The sequence below is a fragment of the Carassius gibelio genome, chromosome B3 (genome assembly GCF_023724105.1).
Source record: "Carassius gibelio isolate Cgi1373 ecotype wild population from Czech Republic chromosome B3, carGib1.2-hapl.c, whole genome shotgun sequence".
NCBI classification, from domain to species: Eukaryota; Metazoa; Chordata; class Actinopteri; order Cypriniformes; family Cyprinidae; genus Carassius; species Carassius gibelio.
The window spans coordinates 10,157,172-10,169,378 of NC_068398.1; the positions used below are offsets into that span (position 1 = coordinate 10,157,172).

The 12,207-nt window shown below is 38.1% G+C and overlaps 1 protein-coding gene across 1 annotated transcript; it reads left to right on the forward strand.

The window, feature by feature from the left end:
* The first annotated feature begins 780 nt into the window (after positions 1-780).
* Positions 781-11,414, forward strand: LOC127953268 (meteorin-like protein). The gene is made up of 4 exons (XM_052552284.1): positions 781-1,228; positions 5,026-5,414; positions 9,281-9,340; positions 10,544-11,414. Exons 1-4 carry the CDS (start codon positions 1,131-1,133, stop codon positions 10,855-10,857), a joined length of 861 nt encoding a protein of 286 aa, XP_052408244.1. The 5' UTR covers positions 781-1,130; the 3' UTR covers positions 10,858-11,414.
* Positions 11,415-12,207: the final 793 nt, after the last annotated feature.

The following is a 12,207-nucleotide window of genomic DNA, read 5'->3' on the forward strand; positions in this document are numbered from 1 at the left end:
AAAACCACACGCTTTGAGTCATCATTCAAGTTTATAGCACAAATGGTATGTTAACACACCTTGCTAAGGAAAAGAGGTTTGTTTAAATCTATAATTACACACAATTATCTTAGCAAGCTGCCTTTTATTCAAAGGGTTGTGTGTTAAAATATAACAATTCTTCTTATTATAATCATGTTCCAAATTCCATATTCAAAAATAAAAGTTTGCAATATATGTGTGTGTGCTGTGCCGATCTTTTCTCTCTCTCTCTCTCTCTCTCTCTCTCTCTCTCTCTCTCTCTCTCTCTCTCTCTTTAAATCTCATATTACTGTATATAGTTAAGGAGTGTATTTTTTATAAAAAAGTAAAGGAAATAATATAAAAATTCAAAATAAAGTATCAGGTAGGCTTAAGGTATATGTGTAGGGAGGGATTTATTGTTCAACTAATGTGGCATCCATTTAATAATTAGAATTAAAATCATTTCCACTCGTTCAAATTCGTTATTATTGCATACTGTTTTATAATATAGTCCTACTACAATGTTGAGGTGCAGATAATTGCCACTATTTGCAATAAGTGGTAATGCGATTAATCGTTTGACAGCACTAATTTATACATATTTCCAACTGCTTCATTTATATTCTAATAATAGGCTATACATACTTACACACACACACATGTGATTTAATGAGACGGATTGCGGTGCCTGGAGCTCATTTGCGCATGCGTCTTGTGTCGGTCAGCTGGCGGTGACGCGCAGAGGAATCCGAGCGGAGCCGCTCACTGAACTCTTGAGGAGCGCTCCTCCAGTGGAGTAAAGCGCTGTTGCTGTCTGCGCATGCGCGCTCTTCAAAGCTCAGAGAGCGGCTCCACTCGGATTCCTCAGCTCTTCACCACCGTCTTCACTCGAGGAAAGCGCTGCTGCTCAGAGCTGAGCATGGAGTGAGCGAGCCAACGCGCGTCTCGGACTTTCGGCATTAGTTGCGCTTCTTGAGTAATTATTACGGGATAGAAAGTGAAACGATACTGTAGAAAAACACAATGTAGTGAAGAAAATACTGACGCTGGACTGTTTTATTCCATACCTGCAAAGCAGAGCTGTATAGTATCGCGCTGGGGGAGAAGTAGACAGCGGTGGGACAAACATGCTCTCGCCGTTCTTGGCGTATTTGCTGTCGGTTGTGGTTCTGTGTCGGACTGCACGCTCCCAGTACTCAAGCGACCAGTGCAGCTGGAGGGGCAGGTGAGACGATTCAAACATCTAGATTATTCAAGTATTCATTAAATGTAACTAAGTGACTTGAATTTAGCGATTTAACTCTGGTTAAATATCTAGGTCAATTAACATTGATACTGTTTAAGTTTAAACGTAAACATTTTGATATTAAAATAAGTATAATAAATAATTATATATATATATATATATATATATATATATATATATATATATATATATATATATATATAAATTAATATTATTAGTAGGGTACTTTTTATTAGTTGTTTAGTATTAGTATTTAGTATTAGTGTAAGGCCCAGGGTTTTTTGTTTGTTTGTTTGTTTTTTTCTTGTTGTTTTTTGGTGGCCTGTTAGAAGTGATTGTTATGTGTGCTTGTAGCACCTGACTCAATTAATCAACATAAAACTTTATTATTAAATTCTTATTATTCTTATTTTATTTATTTGTTTCCAGTTGTTCTCTTGGTCTTAACAGTATGTGTGTATGTACTTCTTTTCTTACTCTGACTTATTGTCTTTATTTACTGACGTAACCTGAAAGCAGAAACTATCAGAGCAGTGATTTCATTTCTGCTCACTGGTTCAACCGAACCCATAGTAATCCCTCATGTGTAACATATAATCACTCTATTGTTTGTTAAAAGGTGTTTTAACTCTACCTGAGTTAATAAGCTATTACACATAAGTTTGCACTGCATTCTTCTAGAAGATTTTAGTTTCTATAATAATAGTATTGTGTCAAGATAGCTTTTAAATCCTTCAACCTCAGTGGTCAGCTGGATGTGAAAGACATTTTGAATTTACATTAACTAATAAGGAGAATAGTTCACGCTACAGAATTCCCCACCACATAACTTCATCTCATAACAAATTTTTTTCAATATTCCTCAACAATAGCTCCCTTACTTCCTTCAAAAATAAAAAATAAACTCTCTCAACATACTTTTTGTGAGGTCTTTTTACAATAACACGGCTACTCTGACTGTGCTGCCGTAATCTGGTGTTGATCTGCCAGGCCCGAGTTCAGCCTCTCATTACGGCAGAGCTGAATTTCAAATGCTCTTAATTAAAGAGGAGCCTTTATAAATGAGGACACGGCAGCTTGCGAGTCTGCTCTGCACATGTGTCACCCCAGTCCTCACCTCTCATTTTGGTGAGAGTTTAATCTGGGGTCTTGCAGCAGGCCTACATTCATCTCTGATTGAAGAACCGCTGGAGGCTTCAGAAGCAGATGGCTCATTTTCTGCCCAACTGACAACGGGCCGCATACTCAAGGCACAGAACCACAGATGATGTCTAAAAGTAGCGGAGAGAGTCTTTTGTGCGGCCGGTGGACAGCGGCAGGACTGCTGCCCGGACATGCAGCTCCTCGTCTTTTGAGGAGTTGAAAGCAATGGGAGGTTCGCTGCGTGACCTGCATTTGCACTTGCATGCTCCGGGTTCGGCTACTGTCTCTGCACTTGTCTGCAGAGAGGCCTGTGTGTCCAAGGAACCATCGACTTGCGTTTCAAAAATCCTACCCACGGCAGGATGCCAGTGCTGGGTCTTGCCAAAACGTTGGAAAGGAGAGAAGAAAAATGAGAGACTGTTAATGTGTATGTGTGTGCGCATGCTTGCACGTGACGGGTCATGCAGCAAGCCTCGCGCGTGGGTCTTAACACCTTGTGTGAAAAGACATTAACTTCATTCTTCCTGCCTTTGAGAAAAGCTTTTCTTTCATATGAGCTTCGGCTTTGGACTCGACTCTGGCGCAGACTGTTCAGAACAATCACCCTAATGTTTGAAGTTTCCTCTGCTGTGTTGCACGTAAAAGGCCACTAAACTAAAGCTGACTGAAGATCCAAGCGTCATTATTTGGAGGATTACCCATCATTTGCTTCAAAACGGTTTGGTTTTGCTTTGTTTAATCCAAGGCTTGTAAGTGGTTATTTGTGAAAGTTAACCAGCTATAACTGGATGTCAGTTATTTGGGGAGTAATACATCACAGTGTTTGATGTTTGATGACTGCCTACTATTTGCCTTCCAGTGCTTTAAGGCATCATACGATTGCTTCCAGACAGTAGCCAGCAAAATTATGCTGCCTTTTGAAATAGTTTGTTTTGGCTGACTTCACGGAGAAGCCAAACCCAGAACGATTGCGCTTAGTGAACAAAACTCCTCCAGGATGGAAGACAGAAGTCAAGAGAAACCTGGATTATAACTGTATTTCTGAAGTCAAGAGACTTATCTGATTAAAAAATTAGACTTTTTACCAATGTAAAATTGATATAGTGGCCCATATTTTCAACCATTTTTGAGGTAATCTGCTGCTCTAGGGTTTGTACCGTATATTGCCATTGCTAATCATATGTTTGGCCATTAAGTGTCATAATTGGGACTTTTATTGATGGTGTTGAGAACTCAATGTAATAATTTTCATATTCATCATCACTGTATTTTAAATCCGCATTCGCTGATTCTGATTCCGCAGATTGCACCGACTTCTCACATTTTTGAGTACGGTGTTTTTTTTTTTTTTCAAGACCTATTTGGGTTTTTTATGCCGTTTTATTTTGATAGGATAGTGGAGAATTGACAGGAAAGCATAGCGGGATCAGCAAAGGATTTCGAATCAAACTCGGGTTGCTGGAGGCGTAGTTGCACTACATGTCGATGCACAAACCACAAGGCCATCAGTGCCAACTTTTTTGATGGTTTTATAGTTGTGATGAAACATATCTGGCCCTAGATCATCTTCTGTATTCTATACATCAGATTATAACAGATTATGGAGAGAGAAAAAAAGATAATGTAGGGCAGGGACTATCCTTCAAATGATGATTGGATTTTGAGATCAATAGTGTGTTTTTAGAAAGTAGTTAATGTTAAAAGAAATACAAATATCTTTTATTTTTGAAAACATAGAAAAACTTGCTATTTAAGTACTATAAATCTGTTTAGCTGATTTCATTTTAAGATTTTTTTTTTTTTTCAGTTTTTTTAGTAAATATTGCATAAAGAAATGTATACAGTTTATAAATATAAAAAATAAAATTTTAGAGACCGCTATACTTTTATTTACTTTTTAATAAGTGGAGTGAAATCATGTCTATTGACTTCATATCAGCCATTGGACACCTTGTTGCCTATAATGTTGAGCCATCAACAACAACAAAAAATGTATCGTTCAGCCACTAATCTGCATCTTGTTTATTATTTGTTCCGAATCCGAGACGGCAAATATTTTGTATAAATATTTTCAAATAATTATTCTGTTAAATAAGTTAAATTCTTATCTGCATAGTTAATTTATTTAATCTAAAGCAGTTTTACGCACATCATTAAATTGTGGTTAACACTTAACAAGAAGGTCTCACTTGTTTACATTAATAAATGCATTAACAGTGCTATTTAGTAAAAATATAAATGTTCATGTTAGTTCGCAGTGCCTTAATGTTTAAATTAAACTGTAAAAATGTATTGGTAAATGTTGAAATTAAGAAATTAACATTGACTAAAATTATTAAGATGTATTTTCATTAGTTAAACTACATGAATTAAACTCAATGCGGTAAACTAATGGAAACAAATAAAACCTTATTGTAAAATGTTACAAAATTGTGTTTTTTTTCATGTATATCACACATCACCTGACCTAAAAAAAAAAAAACAAACAAACAAAAAAACGCTGCCTGTAAAGAGAGTTTCAGTTTATTTTCAGTTTATTTACTATTACAAGGTTCGGTTTCAGTAGAATTCTGTCATTTAAATTAGGGTTGGTCTTGGAACCGAGCTTATATCTTCTTTCTCTTTTCTTGAAGCGGGCTGACTCATGAGGGACACACTCGGGATGTGGAACAGGTGTATCTCCGCTGCGCCCAGGGGTTTCTGGAGTGGCTTTACCCCACAGGAGCCATCATTGTCAACCTGCGGCCAAACACACTGTCCCCAGCGGCGTCTCTTCTCTCCGTCTGCATCAAGCCCTCTAAAGAATCCAGCGGGACACACATCTACCTGGACCGGCTGGGCAAACTGCGTCTGCTCCTCCGTGAGGAAGATCAGGCCGAGGGGAAAGTGCACTGTTTCAGCATCCAGGACGGGGCGCTCTTCATCGAGGCAGTGCCTCAAAGGGACATCAGCCGAAAAATCACAGCCTTCCAGTACGAGCTGGTCAACCACAGACCAGCAGCAGATCCACAGTCATTATCTGGTATGAGGTTCTCTTGATCTTTAAAGACTTGCTTGACAAGCACAGTTTTCTTTCATGTGATGTATTTCCTGAAATGGAAATGTGCATGTTTTTTGCCAAATCTAAGGAGTAGAATATAATTTGTTAATATGTAAAACAGAAAACAATCTCGACTAAAAATCTAATTATTGTTTCCTTGATTATTTAAAGAACACCAAGTCTTTTTTTTATGTTTTTGAAAGAAGCTCACCAAGTTATATTTATTTTATCAAAAATACAGTAAAACAATAATATTGTGAAATATAAAATATTTCAGTTTTTATCATTACCCCAGTCTTCAGCGTTGCTTGATCAGTCAGAAATCATTATAATATGCTGATTTACTGCTCAAGAAACATTTGTTTGAAATAGAAATCTTTTATAACACAAAAATTTCCTTACTGTCATTTTTGATCAATTTTAAGCCATCCTTGCTGAGTAAAATAATTAATTTCTATAAAGAAAAACTTTTACAAATTAAAAAAATTAAAGTTTTTGTTTTTAGATGCACTCTCCTTTTCTATTGAATTTCAACAATAATTGCTTCTTTCAGCAAAAAGTATTATTAAATTTCTGTGACTCCAGGGTTTTTAGGTGCACGGTTGTCAATGCACGCAATACCAAGGGTATGTTTATTTTAATAAGTATGAGATCTGAAGCCAATGTTTTCATGCCCAGCAACAGATGATATCTTTACCTCAGGAAACGTCCTCCCCTCTGTGATGCCGAGATGGTGGATCTGTGCTCGTATTTGCTTTGGAAAGTGATACTGATTTAAACCTTGTTTTCCGTGCGTTAAATACCGACTGCGTTTTCCAGGATGTGAAAACGTGAAATATTCAGCCTCGTTTCAGAAATTACATTTCAAGCAGTGCACCTGCCAAAACCAGAGAGCTGAATGGCCTGAAGCAGTGTAGATGCATCATATAACAAGTCAGTTTCCTCTCCCAAACAAAGCAAAAGTATTGTTTAGTGTGTCCCCCCCCTCAGGGGGGTATGAATTCATAACTGCCATGTAAAACTGGCTCTGATAAAGAGCTGTATTTTGCAGGCATGGATACAGTGTAAAGCAGAGAAGCTTTGAACAGTTTCTGTGTTTTGGGACTGTGTGGCATCAGCGATCTGAGCGGGCACATCTGTAAGGTGACCTGGTTTCCTTTTTCCGAGCTTTTGGCTTTTTTCGCATTCACCTCATGAATGTTGACCTGTTGTGCTGGAATTGAGTTGCTTTCCGTCACTGTGGAATGTGTTTTAGTCCAGCTGTTAGGAGGACATATTATCTCCATCTTTTTTCCCCTACTCCCTTCCTCTTCCTCTTTTCCCCTCTCCCTCTCTCTGGCTTCCCCTCCCTCACTTTTTCCTTCATTAATTTTCGTTCCGCCTCTCTGAAGTGGTTGGGATGCAGGCAAAGTTGCATATGAATCTTTTCTCCATTAGCATGGAATGCAGAGGGACCAGATGTAGCAGGGACACTATCTTCCCCTTTTGCCCAGCCTGTGTGTGAAGTGGTTGCGATCCCAGCAGCGATGCATTAATTCGGGGCAGTGAGGGCTGCTGACTCAGATGCCAGCCCATTCCAGCGGTTCTGTTTAAACTTTTGCATGTGATCCGCCGCAAAGCTTTTAAGCGCAGCTTTGGCGTTCAGGATGTGGCAGCGGTTAACGCTTCACATCAAACCTCTGCCAGGCCTAGCGTTCTGAACGATCACCCGCTTTGAAGCTTTGGCGTTTGCCAGCTGTTGCGAAGCTGATTCCTGGATGACCTCTGGCCCCGTTGGTGGTGCGATATTTCTTGTGTTGCAACACAGCCGACCTCTGGTCCGCTCTCCTTCACCCACAGTTTCCTCAACAGACAAGACCTACTGTGCTCATATGTGAAGGGTCAGGTTCAGCAGATCGGGTTTTGATACGTACCAGTTATTTTGCCCATTTTCCATGGTTATGCCCAATCTACGGTGATACCAGTAAATCTAGATTGCTATTATTTAAACAGTCTATCAGCCTACACTGTAAACAGCCATTGCTGATGCACAAGCAGTGCATCCATTTTATAATGGGAGTGATTTTAGTTTTTTTATGGTTAATAACATGTATTATATTTAATGTTTTAAAAGAAATTAATACATAAATTGCACCTTAAATATCCTCCCCAATACCTAAACTTAACAACTACCTTACTAACTATCAATAAGCAGCAAATTAGGAGTTTAAGACAAGTCTTTTTGATGGCAAGAATTGCACCTTAAAATAAAGTGTGACGGTAAATAATAACAGTAAATTATGCATATTATGCATTATATATTATATTGCACATTACTTAATAGCATTTACACCTCTTCATGCCCTGTACAGACAGAATGATACTCTGTATTTGGGTAATTACACTGTAATAACCACATCCTAAAATAAAGTGTAACTAAAAATGTATAACTGTTTCCAAAAATAACAACAACTTTGATAATAATAAAAAAATGCTTTGTGCACAGCAAATCAGTATATTAGAACGGTTTCTGAAAGACCTTGTGGCACTGAAGATTGGGGAAATTAGACTGAAAATTTAGTTTTACATCACAAGTATATATTACATTTTGAATAATAGCATAATAGAGAACATTTATTTTAAATGTTCAACATTTTTCACAATATTACAGTTTTTTCTAATTGCTTTTTTTGTTTGTTTGTTTGTTTGATCGTGGACACTTGTTTGTCACTCTTGTGACTTGCTTCCAGTGTAGATTGGGTGTCGGGCACCATACGACACTCACCTTATAACAATGTTGTTGCATTTTAAAGGTATGAACCAGAATATCCATTAACAATTGCATCACAATGCACTAAAAAACAAAATACCTTAGCAACCACATTGCAATTCGTTGTTCCCACCCATAACAATGAAGTCTTATGGTGATGAGTTTTGGGCTGCTAGCTAACACCCACATTTACTGTAATTGTTAAAGTTTTTAAAGCCCCTCAATCCACTTGCACTCATAGACAGCTAAACTTTTGCCTGTCACACACACCTGCCCTAACCCACAGACCGCTACCCATAAACCCATAAAATACCCATAAACCCCTCCACCCAGCCACCTGAAACAACCAGTCGCTCGCTCCTTCCTGCAAGCCTGTGAGTATAGAGACCCTCCAGACAAATGTGCTGGATTGTGGGGGCTTTAATGACCCCAGAGCCACAAAACTGTGGCCTGATTTATTTAGATAGTGAAACATGCTGATCAAAGCCGACACGGTGCTGCCAGTGTTTAGGTTACACTGATTGCCTTACAGGACTCCTAAAAGCAACAGAGTGTTTGTCTCTTGTCAAGTGTCGCTATGGGACTCACTCTACGTTGTTGGCACAGGTGAAACATGGGCTCCACTGGACGTTTCTTTTTTTTGTTTTCGGACCCAGAGCTACTAGTCCTTGGAGTCTCTGCTCCTTGTTGGAGTTCTTCTCAGCTGGATCTCATTTGCGTTGGGGTGTGAGGACGCGGCGTGTGTTTGTCAGTGTTTTTTTTAGAGGGGGAAGGGTCGAGATGTTTCCCTCCTCTCCACCATTTTTTTTTTTTTATGAGGAGCCTTTTCTCGCAGGCCACCCCGCATTTCTGTTTGGTTAGAAGCCGACAAACCGTGACGATAAAGTTGGCTTCTTCATGCTCAATAAATAACCATCTGCAGCAGAAATTAATTATGTCTTTGAAAGTCCACGTGGCGGGTGTAGATAGATCAGTGTGCTGATTTTTGTTAGAAAGATTAAAAACGAAAAACTTATGCACGTTATTGTTTTTACTGTTGCTTTACCATCGAGCGTTGGCTGTGCTTGGTCTGATTTTGTTGTTCTGTATCTCTCCACAGCACCCTGCCAACCCTGTACAGATGCGGAGGCCCTGCTGGCTGTATGCACCAGTGACTTTGGTAAGACAAGTCTCATCTTTAAATGTTTTTGATAATCGCAAGTTTAAAATCAAAGTGAATTAGGAATTGAATTTCAGTTATAATTTGGAACCAGTCTGAAAGCATCCTTCCCATCAGGCAACTGTTTGAGTTACACAAATACTTTGATGGGATCTAATAAGTTTCTTCAAAGAATCAAATAAGGTCCTAGTGAATAAGCTGAAATTCCTGCAGGATTTGGTTCTTAAGAATACTACAGGCTGATAAATGGACCACATTCACACCAGCCAGTTAACAGGCCAATATTTGGCCCTATTAGCTCCATTCTTTACTGACAGCCTTGTTCATGGATTTAATCCTATTATTATAATTGAGTATTTTAAGAATAAACATTCACATAGAACAAATATCTGTGTTTATAAATTGAAGTGGCAGTGGAATAATAAAAAAACGAATTAACAAAGTTTGAGTCGAGGCTCTTCAAAATCCATATTAAATCTATCCTAATCCTAAAGACTAGGCATTCTCAAGGTAACATCAAAGTTGACTTGCAATTATACTCATTTTGTTGATACAATTTGATAATTGCTAATAAATATCATACATTTTCACATCATATCAGCACTCCAGTATTAGTAATAGTATATAACTAAAAAGAATTGTAATATTCTACCTACTCTACCTCTACTCCTATTGGTGTAGAGGTAGTGTTTTTAAAAACGTAGTTTGCGTTTTGTTTGAATCAAAAATTCATCATAATAAGAAATGGTCCCACTTTAGTTTGGGGATCAATTCTCACTTTTAACTCCAACTCCTGTTTCAATAAATGTTTCCTGTTTCCTAATTTGCTGCTCATTAACGGTATGGTAGTTGTTCAGTTTTGGATGTGGGATAGGATTAAGGAAGGTTGTGCAGAATAAGGCATTAATATGTGCTTTATAAGTACTAATAGCCAGCCAATATGCAAGTAACATGAATGCTCATAAGCAACAGGCTAATTGGTGAGAATTGGTCTTTAAAATAAAGTTTTTCCTAAGAAATGATGTCAAGAGAAATCTCCCATTAAAATCTTTTAAGATTGTTGGCCCGTTGTGCTATACATTAAAATGGGAAGCCATATACATTCTTAGAGAGTTGTTTGACCAGGGATAATGTAGTCAGTATGGAGAGAAGAAAAAAACAACTATGTTTTTCTTACATTGTTTTATTTTTTTCTCTCTACAGTGGCGCGGGGCAGTATTCTTGGTGTGGCGGAGGAGGAGGACCAGACCTCTGTCACCGTGTCCCTGAGTCGCCTTTACAGACAGAAGACACAAGTGTTTGTGTCAGGGGGCGGCCGGGCTAAACGCTGGACAGGCTTTGTGAAGATGCCCAGGCAGTGTGGGGTTAAACCAGGGGAGGGCGAGTTCCTCTTCACTGGGACGGTGCGATTCGGAGAGGCCTGGCTCAGCTGTGCTCCACGGTACAAGGACTTCCTTCGGGTGTATCAGGACGCACAGCAGCAAGGGACCAACCCATGTCATTTGGACACAGACTGAATTCTTTGCAGGAAACCACACGGTCCGCCCCGTCGTGAGGAACTGTGACCCTGCGAGCAGCTGTCTGTCTCTGTTGGTGTCTGCAGAGAGAGATTGAGTTTAAATCATATAGACTGCAATACTGATGCAGAAACCTGCTGTCCCAGCATTGCCTGAGACGTGACTCATGCTCTTAAAACGTCCCGCAAAGACAACCCAAGTTGGACTTGAATTAACTAAACCAATGCCGATTTCTCCCGATATGTCTTAAGACTGATATTTTTTTCTTTTCTTTTTTTTCTTGCGGTCACAATGTAGCAGATCTGGCTGATGAATGTGTAAAAATGTGAAAAGAACATTCTAAAACGGAAGTCCCAAATGCTTTGTAAAAAGCTTGATGTACAGTTTTGCAGTTGTTTCTATGACAGAAATATATTGATGAAAAAGCCTGCTTTTTAATTTTAATTTTTTAAGAAAATTTGAAGTGCAATTCCTGTCTGTGTTTTGTATTCAGGCTGTTCAGTTGCAAATGTGTCTTTCCAAGGATTAAAATGATTTCTTTTCTCTTTGGAATCAAATTATGTGCTGTTTTTTTTTCCATCTATTGTGAAATACTTAATCTATGAACTTTTTCAAAAATTATTTTTATTACTTCTATATAGTCACTGTTTACTGGAGTGCTGCATATGGTACATGCTTAAAGGGAGAGTTCACAAAAAATATATATATATATTCTGTCATCATTTACTGGTCCTCATGTTGTTTAAAATTTCAGTGAAACACAAATGCAAAACTGGCATTTTTCAAAATATCTATTTAGTGTTCCAGAGAAAGTCTTGCGGTCATTCTACAAAAAAGGAACAACATAACTTTCAAGTGTTACAGATCGGAAACTTGGTTAATAACCGGTTTGTAATGTTCAGTTCTATTTTGTTCCAATAATTTTCTATGAAACCAAAGAGTTTTTCACTGTGCAGTTTCAGAATCCAAAAACATTTCACTAATCGCTGGTTTGTTCAAAATTCTGAGCAAATGGTGACGCTTGATGATTTGAGGTATTAGTAAACTTAATAAACTTAGCAGAATCTACAAAATGTTAAAATAGCAGAAATAAGAGGAATCATTTGTTTTTCCATTTAGTACTACACTGCAAAATCAGGGTACATAATAGATGTTTATACATAAACTTCAAGACAAAATAATGAATTTATGACAACTAATGTACTTGAAAAATGTAAACACTCCCTTCCTAAAGTATTGGAACAGTGAGACCAATTCCTTACTTTTTCCTGTTGACTGCAAATATTTGGGTTTGGCATCAAAAGATGAATATGAGACAAGAGATTTCAGCCTTTATTTCCTGGATCTGAT